The sequence below is a fragment of the Octopus sinensis genome, linkage group LG14 (assembly GCF_006345805.1).
Source record: "Octopus sinensis linkage group LG14, ASM634580v1, whole genome shotgun sequence".
Classification (NCBI taxonomy): Eukaryota; Metazoa; Mollusca; class Cephalopoda; order Octopoda; family Octopodidae; genus Octopus; species Octopus sinensis.
Window position 1 is genome coordinate 10284815 of NC_043010.1, and position 23846 is coordinate 10308660.

The window sequence follows — 23846 nt, forward strand, 5'->3', positions numbered from 1 at the left end:
CAGGAACAGTAATAGTTTTTATTAACAACCTGTGACACATTGGTATTCCAGAATGCCAGGCAGTCAAAATTTTAATATTATTTAAAGATGTGCTACATACAATATTTTTTAGATTTGTCATATATAGTTGTACTTTCTTTCGGCAGCTATGAAGCTGAAAGTTAGTGATCCCTGATGATTCATAAAAAAAGATTGAAACTGGTCAGCTCATTCTTCATTCTAAAGCCCTACGATTAAACAATGAACTATGATATCACAATGTGCTTAACCCTTTCGTTACTGTATTTATTTTGAGATGCTCTGTGTTTCTTTCAATTACTTTAAATATAACAAAGAATTTAGTAAAATAACTTAGTTATCATTAAACTAGTGTTAGGAACATAAATTGTGACTAAGATTTGGCAGAAGATTTTAATTCAAAACTTATGAAAACAAGACCTTTGTACTACAGAGCCAGAGCCGGTTTCAGCTGGGTTAGTAACGAAAGGGTTAATATTCATTTTACATTAGTTGTATATATTTGTGCTTTCTTTTGACAACTACAAAGTTGAAAGTAAGTAATATCTGATGATTCTTAAGAGAAATGAAACTTGTCAGATGAATCTTCATTCTGAAATGTTGAAAGCCCTGTGATTAAACCATGGACTGTAATTTCTCATTGAGCCTAAATATCTATTTATCAACCTTTAAGTCAGGTATTACTCTTTTACTCTTTTATTTATTTATTTATTTTATTACTTGTTTCAGCCAGTTGACTGCGGCCATGCTGGAGCACTGCCTTTAGTCGAGCAACTCGACCCCGGGACTTATTCTTTGTAAGCCCAGTACTTATTCCATCGGTCTCTTTTGCCGAACCGCTAAGTGACGGGGACATAAATACACCAGCATCGGTTGTCAAGCAATGCTAGGGGGACAAACACAGACACACAAACATACACGCAAACATATATATATATATACATATATACGACGGGCTTCTTTCAGTTTCCGTCTACCAAATCCACTCACAAGGCTTTGGTCGGCCCGAAGCTATAGTAGAAGACACTTGCCCAAAGTGCCACACAGTGGGACTGAACCCGGAACCATGTGGTTGGTAAGCAAGCTACTTACCACACAGCCAATACTTATCTATTCACATTATTTTGAATCAATCATGCATTATCCTGTAACTGTGATTTTTTGATGAGGTGACTGTTTATTCTTAGGATGACATTGTTGGGTAGGTGTGAGATTCTGGGTCTGGTCAGTTTGAGTATAACATAGGTAGAATATTTGGGGCTATATACAGTTAGTCTTTAAATGTTAAAGGATTAAGTTTATTTTGGTGCAGGCATGGTTGTATGGTTAAGAAGTCCTCTTCAAAACCACATGGCTTAAAGTTCAGTTTCATTGTTCTGAGCCTTCCATACCTTGTAAATGAAGTTGGTAGAAGGAAAATTTATGGTAAACCATAGTATGTATGTATGTATGTATGTATGTATGTATGTATGTATGTATGTATGTATGTATGCATGCATGTATGTATGTATGTATGTGTATGTATGTATGTATGATTGTATGTATGTATGATTGTATATATGTGTGTGTGTTGGGTAAGTGTGAATGTGTATGCATGGTTATTTGTGTATGGTTATGTGTATATGTCAATATATGTGTCTGTGTTTGTCCCCCCAGCATTGCTTGACAACCGATGCTGGTGCGTTTACGTCTCTGTAACTTAGCGGTTTGGCAAAAGAGACTGATAGAATAAGTACTAGGCTTACAAAGAATAAGTTCTGGGGTCGATTAGCTCGACTAAAGGTGGTGCTCCAGCATGGCCACAGTCACATGACTGAAACAAGTAAAAGTAGTAAAAGAGTAATAGTTCACACTCCGTCGGTTACGATGATGAGTGTTTCTATTGAACCAATCAACGGAACGGCATGAAAGTGGCTGAGTACTCCACAGGCATGCATACATTCAATGTAGATCTCAGGGAGATTCAGTGTGACACAGGATGTAACAAAGCTGGCCCTTTGAATTACTGGTACTACTCCTTTTTGCCAGATGAGTGGACTCAAACAATACTGAAGTAAAGTTTCTTGCTCAAAGACACAATGCACCACCAGGAATTGAACTCAAAGTCTTATGACCATGAACAGAATATCCTTAACCACTTTGCCACGAACCTTCACATTTGCATAATACAGTGAAATGAAACAGAGATGCAAAATATCATTGCTGATAGCCCTATATTGAAGAGCATTTAGATTTCCCTCCAAAAATATCTAAGATACCTTATAAAATATTAAATGAATTCTAGTATTTGACTATTTTAACAATGGTGCCTACTGTTCTTTCCACCACCTTTTGCAGTCTCCAAAAATTTATTGATATTTTGAAAATCGAAGCAGATGGAATTAGTTTTAGATCTCTTCATTAGTTGAGGAACTTTACTGGCTTTATATTCATACCAGCTTTTGGCAGAATGCTATTTTGTTTTTCCTCTAGTATTTCAGCTAAAGGTGGCGAGCTGGCAGAATCATTAGCACACCGGGCGAAATGCTTAGCGGTATTTCATCTGCTGCTACGTTCTGAGTTCAAATTCCTCCGAGGTCGACTTTGCCTTTCATCCTTTTGGAGTCGATTAAATAAGTACCAGTTACAAACTAGGGTCGATATAATCGACTTAATCTGTTTGTCTGTACTTGTTTGTCCTCTCCTCTCTGTGTATAGCCCCTTGTGGGTAGTAAAGAAATAAGTATTTCAGCCAGTGAGAATGCATTCAATTCCAGGACAAGTCAGCCAATCTGTACTCTGGGACAAGCGCCATGAAAAGATGGCATAATATAAAGTTGATCTTGGCAAAATTTGAACTCAGAACATGAAGTGTTATAATTAAATATTTCAGGCTTTTTGTACAACACTATTTCAGCCAGTTCACCACCTTAAGGTTAACCTTCTTGAATCGTTAAACAAAAAAAAAAAAAATTTAAACATGAAAAAAAATTATAATTGAAGAAGGGGAAAAAATGAGTCATACTGATAATTTCCAGTAAACAAATAAATGGAGGAATATTTCATGCTGAGAGTTTATAATTTTATTAACCTACAAAAATCAATTGAGTAATAATGTATCAGATATAGTTTTGCAATAATGGACAAAATTATCAATGATTTTTAAAAAAAATTTCTGAATACTATCTCAGCAGGCACATACAGCTCAGTCTCTTTCATATGCTACTAACAACCTTTATATATTATCACAAAGTTCACCGAAATCTCTGCCATTCTCTTAAGAAAAAGGCGATGAGAAAAAGGGAGAAGTATATCTAGATTGTATATGGCAAACATTCCTAACCAAATACAATAAACTGGTAATACACTTTCCTTACATTTCTAATATACATTATTGAGAGACATTTCTTCTCCTTTTTCTCTTCTTCCTATTTTGAAAATTGAAGTACAAAACAAAAAGAATATTTTAGAAAGTGTCAACTAAAATTCACGAGAAAACACAAGAATATAAGAAAGAAATATATAAAATATCTTTGTTCTGTTTGAAAATGGAATGCAACCGTTCTGTTACACTGAACTCAAGAGATTACTTTGAAAAAGGGATAAACTTAATTGGCTCTGTGTTTTCTTTTTGTTTTTTTTTGTTTTTACTATTCGTTTTTTTTTTTGTTTTTTTTTCCCCAATACATAAGAACACATTGAGAGTGGTAATCATTTAGTGGAATTGTGTTAGATTCAGGTGTTCAGGAAATATATTTCTTGACATAAAAATGAGATTATGAATAAGGTAATTAAATAATGAAAAGAAAAGAGAAAGCTTCTCAAGTCAATGTATCAACAAAAAAACAAAAAAAAACAGAAAAATATTTAACATCATATTTTGGAGAAAAATATTCAAGAGAGAACTAATAAAGTCAATGATTTATATTCCTTGAATCAATTGAAAGATTGTGCTACATATTGATTTGCCTAGCTGCCACCCAATTTAATTTCTATATTACTTTCCATTCACTTTCCTCTTATCTGCTGTAAGCTAGAGAAAAATTAGGCTTGAAATTCCATTAAGTTTATTGAACATTTGAAAAATAGCTAAGCTACTGATGCAATATATTTGCATTTGGAATTTCAAAATAAGGCCACCTAACACATCAATGTGTGGCTGCTTCTTATACTTGACAGTTTAAAGTGTGGTTGATTCTTTAAGTTAATCAATCTGGCATAGATGGTGTCTTGTAGTTAACAAGTCCAAATGAGATTGCTTCTACTGGTTAACACTCCAGCGTTAAGTTTGCTGGTGTTAACATAACAATGTATGACTTGTTGTATTTGACCAATGTACATATATTTAATTAAAGTTAACAGTTGAAAGTGATAATTTGAATTGTGAATATTAAATAAAATCTAAACTATAGTTCAAAGTGTGAATATTTTAATAACGGCAACTATTCAATGTGTAGTTATTATTGTAAAATGTAAATTTCTAATCAAATTCATTGTAATTAATAGATTAACGTGAAGTAAATTAATAATAGTTCACCCTTTGAAACATATTAACTCAAAGATCCAGTTGATTTTAGTTATTACAATTAACATTTCAAAGCAGAGATGAAAAAAATATTTTCTGTATAAGATGACAATGAAACAGTAGTACAAATATTCAACAGTAGCAATTTGTTTATGCTTTTGTTGTTGTTTTTTTATATTTTTCTATTTGTATATATTTATTTATTTATTTATTTTTAACTGAATTTTATATGTATGTGAAATGGCAGAGTGTTTAGACAGTTGAAATGAGTCTCTAAAATTTATATTGAAATAAGGATAGAAAATGGTTTGAAATCATGTATTCAGACAATGAGAGGTGTTCTATTAATTATAATGAAAGCTCCAAAATTTGCATTCTATATAATAGAATTTACTGTATTTTGATAAAGTAAATATATAAGGTACAACATTTGTATTGCTAATGTTCTGAACAAAAGATCAAAACAACATACATTTAATCTCTCTTGCTTATATTGTGCTCCAAGGCAAGTGACAACATTCAAATGAAATCAGTTTAATTTAAAATAAGTACTGGTTGTATTTCACCCTTGATTGACTGGTTTAGGATAATTTCAACAATTCAAACAGATGTTTCAAACTTGTGGAGCCATACACTGTAAATAACCGACCTCTTTTTATTTGATTCCTTTCGGTCATATGACTGCGGCCATGCTGGGGCACTACCTTGAAGAATTTAGTCGAACAAATCAACCCCAGGACTTTATTTCTTGTTTAAAGTCTGGTACTCATTCTTTTGGTCTCTTTTGCCAATCTGCTAAGTTATGTAGAGGTGAGTGAATGATAAGTAATATAGAAACAAACCAATACCAGAGATGAAGCTGTGGTGAAGACAAACATAAACACATGCACGTTCATGTTTACAAACATACAGGCAGGCGCATACAGTCACACACACACACATACAAATGCACACACATATATAAACTCACTCACACATACATGCACACATATATACAAGTTCATGACAGTGTTCAAATGGAGCTTAAGACATTTATATTATTATCATGAGGACCAGAAAGGAAATGAAAAACATGAGCTTGAAGCAATCATTTTCGCCTGTGCCATTCACAAAAGTTTTAAATGAAAGAAAATAAGGATAAATGCTTTATTTCAGTGGAGGTGCAATGGCCCAGTGGTTAGGGAAGAGGACTCGCAGTCGGAGGATCGTGGTTTCAAATCCCAGACCGGGCATTGTGTGTGTTTATTGAACGAAAACACCTAAGGCTCCAGAATGAAGCTATAGCCGATCATGGTGAAGATTTCCTGCACAGGACGTTCCACAAGGCTCTGGTAGGGGTTGGTGGTGACCCCTGTTGTACTCTTTCGCCCCAACTTTCTCTCACTCTTTCTTACTGTTTCTTGAGTAATGCTGCGATGGACTGGTGTCCCATCCAGCTTGGGGGGGGGGACACATACACCATAGAAACCAGGTAACCGGGACCATGAGCCTGGCTAGGTTTGTAAAGGGCACATATAAAACAAATAAATAGTCATAAAAGTTATATTGTTCTTTTTAGAAAGGTGTGGCTGTGTGGTAGAAGTTTGCTTCCTAACTGCAAGTGTCTTTTACTATAGTTTTGGGCCAACCAAATCCTTGCGAGTGGATTTGATTAATGGAAGCAGAAATATACCCATTGTATAAATATGTATATTCTCTTTACTCTTTTACTCTTTTACTTGTTTCAGTCATTTGACTGCGGCCATGCTGGAGCACCGCCTTTAATCGAGCAACTCGATCCCTGGACTTATTCTTTTGTAAGCCCAGTACTTATTCTATCGGTCTCTTTTTGCCGAACCGCTAAGTAACAGGGACGTAAACACACCAGCATCGGTTGTCAAGCAATGCTAGGGGGACAAACACACACACACAAACACACACGCACACACACACACATATATATATACATATATACGACGGGCTTCTTTCAGTTTCCGTCTACCAAATCCACTCACAAGGCATTGGTCAGCCCGGTGCTATAGCAGAAGACACTTGCCCAAGGTGCCACACAGTGGGACTGAACCCGGAACCACGTGGTTGGTTAGCACACTACTTACCACACAGCCACTCCTGCACCTGTATATAAATCCTAATATATAAATATTATTTACATTATTTCGTTTTTAGATTTGGTTTGTAAGATTCTTTATGTGAGTTTGTATGTTGAAGTATGTTCTGTTGTGTTTGTGAAGAGTCATTCTCTTTTGGTGCCTTATAATTTACACACTCACTGGTAAAATTTCCGCTTATTTCTTTTTTATTTTTCTAAAATTTTCGTTGCGTCTTCCAACCTTTTCAATAGTTTTGACTCTTTTCAAAACTATTGAAAAGGTGGCAAGATGCAACGAAAATTTTAGAAAAATAAAAAAGAAATAAGCGGAAATTTTATTGGAGAGTGTGTAAATTATAAGGCACCAAAAGAGAATGATTCTTCCCAGATACAACAGAATTTACATTATTTATATTTGACAAATATCCATCAAATGTAAATAATGTACATAATTCCTCATCTTTTCAATATAGTATATATATATATATACTTTCAACATTAATGGAAATTGTAGCTGAGATACCAGTGCAGGTGGCATGTAAGAGAACCATCCGAATGTGGCCGTTGCCAGTGCCGCCCCGACTGGCCTCCGTGCCGGTGGCACGTAAAAAGCACCATCCAATTGTAGCCATTGCTAGCCTTGTCTGGCCCCCATGCTGGTGGCACATAAAAAGCACCATCCAATCATGGCTGTTTGCCAGCCTCGTCTGGCACCTGTGCAGGTGGCACATAAAAAGCACCCACTACACTCTCGGAGTTAAGAAGGGCATCCAGCTGTAGAAACACTGCCAGATCAGACTTGGCCTGGCGCAGAGTTCTGGCTTCCCAGACCCTAGTTGAACCGTCCAACCCATGCTAGCATGGAAAACGGATGTTAAACGATGATGATGATGATATACACACACATATATATATGTATATTTGTATATGTGTATATTTATATAGATATATATATATATGTATGTATATGTTTATATATATACATATATATGTACATACACACACACACATATATATATTTTGTGTGTCCTTGTGTCTGTGTTTGTCCCTCACCACTGATTGACAACTGATGTCGGTGTGTTTACATCATTGTAACAAAGCAGTTCAGCAAAAGAGACCCATAGAATAAGTACTAAGCTTTAAAAAAATGAATACCTACTAGGGTCGATTTTTTTATGTCTAAAAATTCTTCAAGACAGTGCTCCAGCATGGCCACAGTCTAATGACTGTAACACATAAAAGGTAAAAAAAAAATAAAGAGTAAAATATGATATATTTAAAAAAAAATTGTTTCCCCTTATTCACTTTTGTTTCAGAGTTCACTGTTACATTCTAATTAATTAAAATGAAAACCATGCAATATATTTCACATGGGAATCAATTAAGAAGTAGGTCTAATTATTTCATATGAAACTAATTAAACACAAGCAGTTATTAGTCAATGTTAGGGTGTGCTTACCAATGTGAAGAATCATTTTTGATCTTAGATTTCTCCTGCTTCACAACTTTCTTTCATTCCGAGCCTCATTTTCAAGCGGCAAGCTACAGACAGAAGAGAAACAGAACCATCAATACAGTAAAATGACAGAACTTATCTTTAATGATTTACTGCTGAAATTCTTATAATAAAGAAAGAATTAAATGACTCATAGAATTATCTTCAGCTGTTACTCTGATCTCCCATATATCATTTTCTTTTCTATTGCAAAAATTTCTTAAGTAGTATTAAGGATTTGTTATTAAAGTATAAAGCAAATCTTCAGAAAGTTCTTCTTTCTATCTAGTTTACAGAATATTATTTTTAGTTTCACTTTCACTTTGATACATGTAACCTTATTTATAGCTGTTCATTTGTCACTAGTCTGGAATGAGATACAATCAATTGTGAACCATGTTATGTTCATCATAGATTGATCTGTGATTACACAGGTTGGTGACTGGTCAATCAGTCAAGGGATTCTGCTTGTACCACAAAAATGCACCTCAGTGACCACCAACGAGAGTCACCTTCCAAGCATGCGCTGACCATCACTGGTGTTTACATCACTGTGCTGTGAGACTGTGAATTTATTTTATACAGATATGGCTGTGTGGTAAGAAGCTTGCTTCCCAATCACATGGTACCAGGTTCAGTCCCACTGCATGGCACCTTGGACAAGTGTTTCCAACTCTAGCTTCAAGCCAACCAAAGCATTGTATGCAGATTTGGTAGATGGAAACTGAAAAGAAACCCATCGTATATATATATATATAAAATCAAAATGAGAGTGAAAAATTGGACATTAATTTGATAACATCAATTTTAACACCAGTGGTCTAGCATATAAAAAAACTGGGATTCAGTAAATAGTAGTTCATACATAAATATAAGTGGGAATTTTTTTAACCATTATGTAGAAACATTTATGCTAGAAGAAGATCTGTTAAGAATTTAGCACACCAGAAACGTAAGCTCGCTTACATTTCTGGTGTGCTAAATTTTCTGGAGAACAATTCTTAGTGGTTGAGACCATAGCGGATTTTCTTCTAGCATAAGTGTTTCTAGATAGTGGTTAAAAAATTCCCTCTTATATTTATGTATGAAATATATATATATATATACACACACACATATGTATTTGTGTCTGTGTTTGCCCCTCTACCATCTCATGACAACCGATGTTAGTGTGTTTATGTCCCCGTAACTTAGCAGTTTGGCAAAAGAGACTGGTAGAATAAGTACTAGGCTTACAGAGAAAAAGTTCTAGGGTTGATTTCTTTGACTAAAAAAAAAGCCCTTTAAGGTGATGCTCCAGCATGGCCACAGTCAAATGATGGAATCAAGTAAAGGAATAAAAGAATTTTCATACTTTTACCCATCAACATGAGATCAGTTAAGAGAAAATATGCAAAGCTGTCCACATAAGTGTGAAAATGAAATTTGCTTTGGGGGTTCAAACCCAGGTCCAAAATTTTATAACAAACAAGGTTGATTTTCTTTCAATCTTAATATGAAAACGAACACAGGTATAATAATGGCTTCAAATTTTAGCACAAGGCCAGTAATTTCAAGGCAGTAGATAAGTCAATTATATTGATCCCAGTGTTCAGCTGGTATTTACTTTATTGATGCCGAAAGGCATGTAAGGCAGAGTCAGCCTTGGCAGAATTTGAACTCAGAATGTAAAGACGCTGCAAAGTATTTTGTCCATTGTGCTAACTATTCTGCCACCTCACCACCTTACAAGCTCAGGTATAATAATAATAAAAATGATTATTATATTATTTGTACATCAATCAAATCAGGTAAATCCAATAATCTTTTCTACTCTAGGCACAAGGCCTGAAATTTTGGGGGAGAGGGCCAGTTGATTAGATTGAACCCAGTACACAACTGGTGCTTAATTTATTGACCCCAAGAGGATGAAAGACAAAGTTGACCTCGGCGGAATTTGAACTCAGAACGTAAAGACAGATGAAATACCACTAAGCATTTCACCCAACATGCTAACGTTTCTGCCAGCTCACCGTCTTATAAAGGATGAAAGGCAAAGTCAACCTCAGTGGAATTTGAACTCAGAATATTAACATAGGCGCAGGAGTGGCTGTGTGGTAAGTAGCTTGCTAACCAACCACATGGTTCCGGGTCAGTGCCACTGCGTGGCATCTTGGGCAAGTGTCTTCTGCTATAGCCCCGGGCCGACCAATGCCTTGTGAGTGGATTTGGTAGACGGAAACTGAAAGAAGCCTGTCGTATATATATATATATATATATATATATATGCATGTGTGTGTGTCTGTGTTTGTTCCCCTAGCATTGCTTGACAACCGATGCTGGTGTGTTTACATCCCCGTCACTTAGCGGTTCGGCAAAAAGAGACCGATAGAATAAATACTGGGCTTACAAAGAAAAAGTCCCGGGGTCGAGTTGCTCGACTAAAGGCGGTGCTCTGGCATGGCCGCAGTCAAATGACTGAAACAAGTAAAAGAGTAAAAGAGTAAAAGAGACAAAGGTGTTCTCTAAAGGAAAAAGGAAAAGATAATCAAGAAAATACACAACCATGGGAGCTTCGACAAATTTGGTATCAAGGAATCTACCATTCATTCCGTTTATTAAAGACGTGGAGATGGAGGTGTATCATTTAACACTGATTCATTTATCACTATTTTTCTTTTCTTTTTTTTTATAAACCACACCCCTGTGATAAATGAGACTAGATGCATTAGATGCATTTTATCTTTGCCTGTATAAAAGGTAGAGTATTTTCATGTTGCATGTCTTAAAAGCTGTGGCATTATTTGTAAGAACTGCAAAAATGTGAATAGTGGAGACGGTGTGACATTGGATCTAAATGTATAATGTATGACGTGAAATGAAGGAGTGACTGAATTCGAATTCGAATGCGTCAGGTTTTTTCCTTTGTGACAGTTAAGAAGATGGTATTAAGAACATGTGTTGAGAATGGATAATGAGAATAAAGTGAGCGCATATTGTCTAGGACGATGATCGATGATTGATGATGATGCCCAGAACCTATGTGTCGTCTTTAAAAGGGGAAAACAAAAAAAAAAAAATGGAAAAATAGACAAAGAAATTAAGCTGAGACGACTACTATGGATTATCTGAACAAATGAATAGTTCAGGGCTAGTCAGAGCAAAAGTGATGAATGGCTGAAATGCTAAAGTAGCAGTAGTAGTAGTAGTAGTAGTAGTAGTAGTAGTAGTAGCAGTAGTAGTAGTAGTAGTAGTAGTAGTAGTAGTAGTAGTAGTAGTAGTAGTAGTAGTAGTGGTGGTGTTGGTGGTGGTGGTGGTGGTGGTGGTAGTGGTGGTAGTGGTGGTAGTAGTAGTAGTAGTAGTAGTAGCAGCAGCAGTAGCAGCAGCAGCAGCAGTAGCTGTTGTTGTTGCTGTTGTTACTGTAGTTGCTGCTGCTGCTGCTGATGATGGTGATGATGATGTGGAAGTGGATGATTTAACATGCTGATAAAAATAGATGTTTTGTGCATAAAATATGGTGCCTGTTAAAAATATGTTTTGGGATGTATTTATTATTAATTAAGGGTATTTAATCACCAGCTCCCTTCAGAAAATGAAATGAAAATAACGGAGAAAGAAATTATTAAACAGTAGATTGTAACTCCACCAGTATGTGTGTGAATGTGTATGTGTATGTGTGTGTGTGTGTATAAATATATGTATGTATGTGGAGGCGCAATGGCCCAGTGGTTAGGGCAGTGGACTCGCGGTCATAGGATCGCGGTTTCGATTCCCAGACCGGGCGTTGTGAGTGTTTATTGAGCGAAAACACCTATAGCTCCACGAGGCTCCGGCAGGGGATGGTGGTGACCCCTGCTGTACTCTTTCACCACAACTTTCTCTTACTCTTACTTCCTGTTTCTGTTGTACCTGTATTTCAAGGGGCCGGCCTTGTCACTCTCTGTGTCATGCTGAATATCCCCGAGAACTACATTAAGGGTACACGTGTCTGTGGAGTGCTCAGCCACTTACACATTAATTTCACGAGCAGGCTGTTCTGTTGATTCTGATCAACCGGAACCCTCGTCGTCGTAACCGACGGAGTGCTTCCATATGTATGTATGTATTTCTCTCTCTCTCTCTTTCGCTCTCAGTTTTTTTGTATGTCTCCGCTGTCCTGTTTTTGTTCCCAAATTTGACCCTCCATAAATCCAAAATTTTATTTTGGTATTTGTGGGAGCAACTGTCTTCGAAGACTCATATTATCATCAAATGCTCGAAATGAGGAGTATTTAGACAGTCAACAACTGATGAAGGGTCATTCTTTGTGTTACTTGCACTGTTTTTCCATTTGTTTCTCTCGTTGCTTGTGAAAAGTCATTGTTTTCGTATTTCAGGTTGTTTGCTGTTGGTGACGTCCTGTACCCATACATGCATGTGTATGTATATGTGCATATATATATATATATATATATATATATTGTTTCTGGATTTGATTTGCAAGATTCTTTAAGTGAGTTTCACGGAATGGAAATTTTAGAAAAATAAAAAAGAAATAAGTGGAAATTTTATCGCTGAGTGTGTTGAATTATAAGGCACTAAAAGAGAATGGCTCTCCCTAGACACAACAGCATATATATATAGATATATATATATATGCATATAAATATATATATATATATATATATATATATATATATATATATATATATATATATATATATATATGTATATATACATACATGCATACATATGTACATTTATATATATATATGAATATATGTGTGTATGAGTGTGTGTGTGTAGATAGACAGCTAGCTAGCTAGATAGATAGATAGATGCATACATGTATGTGTGTCTATGAGTATAATACACACATACCATTTTATATTCAATGAAACAAATGAAATGGTTATAATTAATGACACATATTAATAACAAGCACACAAAACTGAAATTTTTCTATTGTATTTAAATATATTTCAAGTATGAATGTGCAAAAATTCACGGTCCAAATATAAGCAGACCAAAAATGCAAATCGTTCTTTAAATAATTCATGAATAAAGCCATCAGCACCATCAGCACTGAAAATTTATATCAGATTAGATCAGAATCAAAAACGAAAATCTAATAAACTGTTCATCTCGCGTACCCATTGATTTATTAGATGTGCATAAGGTCTCAGACTTAAAGATGAGAAAAAGGATTGTATGATATTTTGATGGTTATTAACGGAATCAGAAACGGTGTGAAATGAAAGCAGTGAAATTTTTTTCAAGTAAAGCACTGATTCTGAGCTTGTTTATGTACTAAGATTACTATCAGCTTACTTCAATATGTCACAGACAGAATTGCTGCCACTAATCTGGTGTTCAAGTTTTTTTAAATTTTTCTATCTTTTACTTGCTTCAGCCATTGGACTGCAGCCATGCTGGAGCAATCATTTTGAAAAGTTCAGTCAAACAAATAAGCCAGGTACTTATTTTATTGGTCTCTATTTGCTAAACCACTAGGTTACAGAGATGTAAACAAACTAACACTGGTTGTCTACTATGGTGGTGTTGGGGATAAACACACATGGACACCTCACAAACACACATAGACAGACACATACATACATACTCTATTTTTACTCTTTTTACTCTGTTTACTTGTTTCAGTCATTTGACTGCGGCCATGCTGGAGTACCGCCTTTAGTCGAGCAACTCGACCCTGGGACTTATTCTTTTGTAAGCCCAGTACTTATTCTATCGGTCTCTTTTGCCAAACCGCTAAGTGACGGGGACATAAGCACACCAGCATCGGTTGTCAAGCGATGCTAGGGGGACAAACACACATACAAACGCACATACATATATATATATATACATATATACGACAGGCTTCTTTCAGTTTCCATCTACCAAATCCACTCACAAGGCATTGGTCGGCCCGGGGCTATAGCAGAAGACACTTGCCCAACATGCCACGCAGTAGGACTGAACCCGGAACCATGTGGTTAGTTAACAAGCTACTTACCACATGTTTACAGAAAGATCGTTATGGCTGATTCATGGGGTTACCTTGGGTTTGCATCCATAAAGCGCTTAAATTTACTTATCTCATCACACCTTAATGACCAGTCATTAGGGTCCGATGAAATGTATGTAAAGCTAAGTGTTTTATGGATGTGAAACCCTGGGTAACCCCATGAACCAGCCATAACAATCTTGTTCTAAGTACTCCACTGCTCTATAACTTATAGAGCGCTTTGATTTTAGATTTATGATTCACTGATGATTCATATGAGTATATACATACATATATATATATGTATGTATATATATATATATATATATATATATATATATATATAAGGATTTCACTTGAGCACAACAAAACAAATCAGTTGTTAAAACTCAATATATTGATGCTTTAAAATGAATTGTTTAGAGAGTACAGAGTATGCTATCAATTAATGAATAACAATAGAACATGAGGCGTTGTGTAACCACTTTCATTAGCTTACAACTGTTTCTGCTATAAGAAGCAGTGTACTCAGATCTGAGTACCTGTGCAACATCGTATGGCTTCCTCAGAGCCATTAAAAGGAAGTGCTTGTTTATTTTGGAATGTATTTAAATACATGTATTAAAATGTATGTGTGTATATATCATCATCATCATCATCATCATCATCGTTTAACGTCCATTCTCCATGCTAGCATGGGTTGGACGGTTTGACCGGGGATCTGGGAAGCCAGAAGGTTGCACCAGGCTCCAGTCTGATCTGGCAGTGTTTCTACAGCTGGATGCCATATATATATATATATATATATATATATATACCGGAGTAAACACATAAATGTGAAACAAGGTGGAAAAAAGAGTACTCAAATACCAGTGGTAGAGTAATATGCTTTATTTAAAGCAGCAGAAAATTCAACAAAACCTGTTACTCTGAGTTTCCCGTTGCCGTTCATCGGACAGTTTTTTCTAGCAAAAACTGTCCGATGAACGGAAACGGGAAACTCAGAGTAACAGGTTTTGTTGTATTTTCTGCTGCTTTAAATAAAATATGTATATATATATATATAGGTGAGAAAGTTGGTTTGTGAAAGCACGTGGTTGAATATATAGAAAATAGTAAAAAGTGAAAAAACTACAGAAAATTTATTAAAAAATTTATAACATTCTTCAGATATATTGACTCAAATATATATTTTTTAACCTTTTAAAACAAGCCTTCTGTAGTTTTTTCACTTTTTACTATTTTCTATGTATATATATATATATATATATATATATATATATGCATAGAGAGAGAGGAAAAGAGAGTGAGTGAGAGAAATGTGCATACATTCTATATATTAATGTTCATCAACAGAATAAATATGAAGTAAGTTTCCCTATCACTTTATGTGACACTGTAATGGCCAAAACCTTTATTAGGGCTTTTAGGTTTACCTTTTTGACTACAGCTTATCGGTCATTAAAACTAACCAATAGCAAATGTTTGCTAAAATAAATGGAGGCAGGTTTGTCCATGTGATTAGGAAATTCAGTTTGTAACGATGTGGTTCCGGATCTGATCCCATTGAGCAGGGATTTGGGCAAGAGTCCACCACCACCATAGCATCAAACTGACCAGCACCTAACACCTTGCCAGTGGAATTTAGAAGGCAAAGAGACTGTGCAGAAGCCCACTACACACAATCACACACACAAACACACACACATACACACACATACACACATATACACGCTCACATGCGCAGCATGCACACACGCATATGCATGCACACACGCATATGCATGCACACACACACAAACACACACATGCACACACACACACAAACATACACATACACACGCTCATGTGTGCAGCATGCACACACACGTGCATATGCATGCACACACACACACACACAAACACACACATACACACACGCACAAACACATACACACCCCACACACAAACACACACATGCACACACACATACACACGCTCATGTGTGCAGCATGCACACACACACACATACACACACATATGCATGCACACACACACACACACACAAACACACACATGCACACACACACAAACACATACACACCCCACACACAAACACACACATATATGCACACACACACACACACACATAAACAAACAAACAGACAGAAACACACACACTCATGCAAAGCCTGTAAGAGTGAGGTTCTGCCTGTGCATAGGTCAAGTGTTCAAAGAACCAAGGAGAAGGCTCTATAACAATCTTCTGGGGCCCCTCTCCAACACCTTGCACTGCTTTGAATTCTGAGAAGAGTTCATTTGCCCAGACTCACAGACACTTTTGTTCTGTTTTTCTAAGTTTCTTTCTGATGCATTGTACAAGCATCTATATGTGTGAGTGTGTATGAAAGTATGTGACCTGATAGTGTCACATTTATATTTTTTTTTTTACCTTTAACTATCATGAGACTATGATATTATAAATAATAATAGGCCCACTCCATTATCGAATATATGAGTGCCCATTTATCTATCTGCTTCACGGATTTCTGGACACACATACACAAACACACACACACACACACACATATATATAGAAAGAGAGAGAAGGAAAAAGGTAGATATATAGACACAGACACACACACATTTGTATGTATATATATGTGTGTGTGTAATATTTATATACGCTCTGTGTGTGTGTGTGTGTGCATGTGTGTTTATACATTTTACCTATGTATATCAGCAAAGAATATTAACAGGGACAAAAACCAATACTTTCTAAATGAAGTGCTCCAAGTACCTAATGCTTCATTGCCAGTTATACCACCAGAAATACAGGGAACCAAACCAGGGGATTCACTCATTGGAAACTTGTAAAGGACAACACTATAACTGATGTTTACAAAATTCCAATATGTATACAACGAAATAATACATATATATATATATATATACATATAGATATACATATATATAAATATAATATATATATATACATATATATATATTATATCATTATATATATATATATATACATATATATATACATCATTATATACAATATATATATACATATCGATATATACATATATATACATACATATATATATATACATATATATATATACAATATATATACATACCTATAAGATATACAATATATATACATATATATCATACATATAATACATACATATATATATACATATATATACATAAATATATATACATACATATATATATATATATATTATATTAACAATATATACATACATATATATATATATATATATATTATAATATATATATTTATATATGTATGTATATTTATATGTCCTTATGATGACAAATATCTGTCAAATGTAAATAATGTAAATAATGTACATAATTCCTCATCTCTTAAATATAGAACTGTATATATATATATATATATAAGTATACATCTTCATTGGCTTTTAATGATTTAAAGCTATTGATAGTTTTAGTTTAGTCCCTCAGGGATGTTCTCTAATACACATACCTGCTATTTCTTCGTACTGATCACCATCTTTGCCACTCCAGACTGGTCCACAGTGCATGTGAGGGGACATAGGGCTGTCATGTTTGGCAGACATTTGATTAAGTCTTTTGTTAGGGATCTCAGTAAGTCGAGGAATATACCTCTGTGGAGAAAAAGATCAAAGAAAAAAAAAAAACAGAAATCAAAAGGAATGCCTACAATTTCACTGGTGGTGAACAACGGCAGTGATAAACGCATGCAGTGATAAACATATTGTGGTAAACACTGAATTGGTTTATTTATTCACTGCCACTGGTAGTAAACATATAAATAAGACCAAGCCAATTAGGGGGAACATCTACAAGGTCGCTAAAACTGCTAGAAAATGAAACTAAATATCCCTCAAAATCACATCCTAGCTTCTCCAAAATTGAAGAAATCACTCAACAAAAACAACAGAAAAATAAGCACAAGTTATATAAAGAACAGGTAGGTGTCATAAACGAAAGAGTATGACATGGTGACATTTAGCATGCTTTCATTAATGGTTTCTGGCACCTATGTAGCTGCAAGCAGATGTAGACAGCCCCTCATAGCCCTCTGCCATACTCCTTCTTTCGGCCTACAGAACATCCAGGATGTAAACAAGTAGAGAGTGAGAGAGCAGACAACACCAGAACACAACAGGTACTTATTTACAGCTGAATGAAGGGAAGCAAGAACACAACACAGCACCTGGTCTGGGAACTGACCTCATAAACCAAGTACCCTGACCAATAGGCTGTGCACCATCGCATGCAAGTTGTATAGAGCCCTAAAATAACAGGATGGACAGTATTGTTGGAATACCTTCGATCATTGGTCTGCTCAGGGGTCATCTGAAACCAAACAACAACAACAACAACAACAACATAGATACATAAGATGATCCACCAAAAGAGTCTCTACATCATCATCATCATAATCATCACCATCATCATTTAGCACTCATATTCCATGTTGGAATTGGTTGGATGGTTTGGCAGGATTTGGCAGATTAGAGGATGATATTGAAATCCTATATCAGTTTTGGTATAGGTTCTATGACTGATGCCTTTCCTAATGCCAACCACTTTATAGGGTGTACTGGGTGCTTTTCTGTGTCACTGGCACCAGTGAGGATCCCAAGTTGTTTGCAAGATGTCCAACAGTTGTGGGGGACTTAGTACTGAAGGAGGTGGCTTTAGCCAGGTGTTGAGAAGCAACACCTGGCTAAATATGATAGAAGGATAGGAACAAGTGTTTTGCTCTAGAGGAGATACATTGCTACCCCAGCTGGGATAGGAGTAAAGAAGATGGTGATTATGAGGTGTCAAAGCATACCCTCAAGTTACAAGAGGGTGAATATAAGAAGGGTGTGTACAGAAGAACAGGTGAGAAAGATAGGGGCAGAGGATCAGGTAGATTTGCAAGAGTGTAAGGTGAGTGATAGATAGGTAGAGATAGGGAATATAGGGGTATTGGTGATGTTGTGAGCAGTAAACAAACAAGGGGCCATGGTCATTGGGGAAAAATCAGTTTCGGACAAGGTAAGAAAGGAGGAGTGGGCCAGGGAAGAGGAGGTGATACGTGATAGTACGTGATTATCCAGTTTGCTATTTTGTTAAATCTGACTCAAACCATACATTAGCATCTTGGTAAAGAAAAGGAACACATTGGGTGATATAGTTTTAGTTAGGCTTAAAATCCTGCAATTGATGGAATAACTATGATCACAGATTTACTAAATAAAAGTTATAAATCTATGATTAAACAACATCAATAACAACATAAATAAATTTCTGTTGGCAGAGACTTTTTTTTCTTTTTGGAAACTGATTCTTAAAGAAAGTGTTTATTTATTGAATCTATGTAATTATATGAAGAGGACCTGCATTTCAATGAACTAGTGAAGAATTTAAGTACTCTCTTTTTACTCTTTTACTTGTTTCAGTCATTTGACTGCGGCCATGCTGGAGCACCGCCTTTAGTCGAGCAAATCGACCCCGGGACTTATTCTCTTTTGTAAGCCAAGTACTTATTCTATCAGTCTCTTTTGCCGAACCGCTAAGTGACGGGGACATAAACACACCAGCATCGGTTGTCAAGCAATGCTAGGGGGACAAACACAGACACATACATATATATATATATATACATATATACGACAGGCTTCTTTCAGTTTCTGTCTACCAAATCCACTCACAAGGCATTGGTCGGCCCGGGGCTATAGTAGAAGACACTTGCCCAAGATGCCACGCGGTGGGACTGAAACCGGAACCATGTGGTTGTTTAGCAAGCTACTTACCACACAGCCACTCCTGCACCTAAGTCTTGCTAATTTTGGAAACTAATAAGTCTTTCTAATTTTGGTAGAAGATCAGTAATTTTGATGGGAGTGGGGAAACCAATTACATTGACCTCAATGTTCAACTGGTACTGATTTTATTGACCTCGAAAGGATGAAAGGCAAAGACGACCTCAGTTGCTTTTGAACTCAGAGTATAAGGAACTGGAAGGAATTCTTTTGCCAAGTATTTTCTCCACTCACAAATAGCTTTACCATCTTGCCGTCTTTGAGTGTGTACATATAATAATATCTTCAACACGCGCTTCAAAAAATATATTTGAAACATAACCAACCACATGGTTCCAGGTTCAGTCTCACTGCGTGGCATCTTGGGCGAGTGTCTTCTGCTATATCCCTGGGCCGACCAATGCCTTGTGAGTGGATTTGGTAGATGGAAACTGAAAGAAGCCTGTCGTATATATGTATATATATATATATATAGTATGTGTGTGTGTTTGTGTGTCTGTGTTGTCCCCTAGCATTGCTTGACAACCGATGCTGGTGTGTTTACATCCCCGTCACTTAGCGGTTCGGCAAAAAGAGACCGATAGAATAAGTACTGGCTTACAAAGAATAAGTCCGGGGTCGATTTGCTCGACTAAAGGTGGTGCTCCAGCATGGCTGCAGTCAAATGACTGAAACAAGTAAAAGAGTAAAAGAGTAAAAAAGAGTATAAGCTTAGAAATATTAAATGAAAATGGCAGATATTTGAAGGAGTTCCAGGGTATATGTTTAATAGTAATTTAGTACTGTGTGTTGAAACGGTGGATTTATTTTAACCTTGCATCTCACCAGGATCAATCGAATCAGTATCAGATATGTATCAGTGTCTGTTTAATCAACCATACCATTATGCCATGTACTAAAACATTGTAGCATTGACTTAATGAAATACTAAACGTTTATTAAGTGTAAATAATATGCAGTGTTAAAGTAACAATAATGCAAGCATTGGTTTTTCTTTCACACATTCACACATGACATACATAAATGCACTGGATTATACTCCCATACACACACAGACACACACATTACTCTACATATATACATAAATATACTAGCTTATATACAAACATAAATACTCACACACACAGTCACACACACACACTGATTTACATACATAATAACACTTGTTTACACATATACATAACGATACTTACACATATACTAGAATAAATACACAAGATTACTCACATATCTCAATACACTCGTTATGCATACATGCATACATTCATAATTGCATGCATGCATACATACATACGGGCATGCATATATACATACATGCATGCATACACAGATACATATATATATACCTAAAGGCATACATACATATATACGCTCATACACACGTACATACACGCATACACTTATTTACATTGTGTGGGGTTTTGTATTGACCGCCTATTATTACAACCCACTAGTAACACTCTATCTATTGTATTGTTATATTAACATACACAACTATTAAAGATGCATACAATCACACATACACCACGCATGCATGCACATTCTGACATATAAGAGTATATATATATGAATACAAAGGACACACACATACACAAGTATATAAACACTCATATATGCATATATATATACATATATATGTATGTATGTATGTAAATATATAATATATATATGTATATATATATGTATGTATGTTATATATATGTGTTATATATATACTATATATTATATATATTATATATATATATATATATATATAGATATATATATATATATGTATATAGGTAGATATATATATTATATATATCTGTATATATATATATAATTATGTATGTATGTAAATCTGTATATATATATGTATCTATATATATGTATGTATGTATAATATATATTATTTATTTATTTATTTATTTATTATGATATGTGTGTATATATATATATTATATATATATATATTACTATATATATTATGGTATGTATGTATATTCCCATTCATTCCCCGACAGTCACCGAACCACTGATCTAAATAACAAACACTCAAGGAAGCAAACAAATAAATAAAACCAGCAGAAAGGTGTTAACCAAACACAAAGAAGAGATGTCAGTGGTAAATACAAATACATCAGGCATGCATACATACATACATACGTCCACACACACACTCACTCACTTATATATATTTACATATACAAACATAGAGCGTGTGCTATGGAAAGAGGCACAAAGTTAGGCTGTGTTCAAAGAACACACTGCACAGACCTTTCACAGTGTCAGCAATAAATCACAAGAGACAAGGAATGATGGAAATAAACAAAAACCACCAAAAAAAAGACAGACACACACAAAAGCAGCACACTTCATACAATGGAGACATTATAAAAATTCAGTTGGTTGGTTGGTAAGAAAGAGAATAACGGAGAGGAGAAGGGAGTAAGAGTTATGTAGATACAGAGAGAGAGAAAGAGAGAGAGAGAGAGAGCGGGGGGGGATGTGTGTGTGTGTGAAGGGGAAGAAAGAAAGAAAGAATGCGAGAGAGAATAGAGAGAGAGAGAGAGGGGTAAGAGAGAGAGAGACGAGAGAGATTAAGAGAAAAAGAGAGAGAGAGCAAGTGAGAAACAGTCAGAGAGAGAGAGAGAGGGAGAATGTGTGTTTCTGTGGAGGGAAAGAAAGAAAGAAAGAAAGCGAGAGAGACAGAGAGGAGGGGAGGCACACAAGTTCTCTTTTACACCATACAAACACTTCTCACACTAGTCTCTTCCCTTGTATGTCCCTTTTTGTAAACTCCATTAACACCCATCACTGCACCTTTCTCACACACACACACACACACACACATATACACACACACACATACACACATACAGAGTTATGAACATTTCCGCATATACACACGTATATACCTACACACCACTACGTGCATTCATTCATTCATCCATTCATTCATTCATACGCACGCATACAAAAACACAGTTTTGGTCCATTTCGATAGATCATACATGTACACATTGACAATAGAACATCGGTGGGGGGTGGGGGGCATGGAATAAGTTTACCATTCAATCTCTCTCCTTCATCATTGTTATATTGTTAATTCCTCATCGTCTTTCATTCATTTCTCCTTTTTGCTTCTCACCGAATTTTTTCTCTCTCTCTTCCGTGACACACACACACACACACATATAAGTATATATATATATCTATATAAATAAATATATACATATACATATATACATATATAATATAGATATATATATATATATATATATATATATATATAATATATATATATATATAAACATATATGTATGCATATATATATTATATGATATATAAATATATATTCCACATATATATATATACATATATATATATATATATATATCATATATATATACATATTTATATATATACATATATATAATATATATATACATTTACAAATATATATAATCATATATATATATATACATACATATATTTATACAATACATATATATACATATATTATATATATATATATATATATATATATATATTATATATATATATATATATATATATACTATATATATATATATATATATATATGTGGTTATATATTTGTATTCTGCTTATTTACCCATTTATTTTTTAGTATAACCCAAACCAAGATTTTTCCACCTAATTTTCTTGTTCTTCAGATTTTTTCTCTTTGATTCTCTTTTGTAAATGCTATTATTTGGTCATTTACCTAAATTGTATTCTGAATGTAAACTGAATACATGGTGAATTCTAAAATAAGACTCACGCTCTGTCTTTGTTCGCATGTCTGTCTGCCTGTCTGTCTGTCTTTCTCTCTCTGTCTCTCCCTCTTTTCTCTTCTCCTTTTCCTTGTGTTTTTTTAGTATGACTATCCATCTATCCATCTATCTATTCATTGTTTATCTGTCCATCCAGCCATCTATCTATCTATCTATCTATCT

General features: G+C 35.0%; 1 protein-coding gene across 5 annotated transcripts in view; it reads right to left on the minus strand.

The window, feature by feature from the left end:
* LOC115219474 (protocadherin beta-6-like) overlaps positions 1 to 23846 on the minus strand; it is a 200959-nt gene that overhangs the window by 8892 nt on the left and 168221 nt on the right. For 2 of the 5 annotated variants that reach the window (XM_029789644.2, XM_029789643.2), the window contains 2 exons: positions 17574 to 17715; positions 8071 to 8153 (listed from right to left, as the gene is read on the minus strand). The exons of 1 other annotated variant lie outside the window; for it this stretch is intronic. In XM_029789644.2, coding sequence (XP_029645504.1) covers positions 8095 to 8153; positions 17574 to 17715 — 201 coding nt within the window. In that variant the 3' untranslated portion in view covers positions 8071 to 8094. The remainder of the gene's footprint in view (positions 1 to 8070; positions 8154 to 17573; positions 17716 to 23846) is intronic. 2 more of the 5 variants (XR_005001784.1, XR_003882299.2) reach the window with 1 other exon arrangement.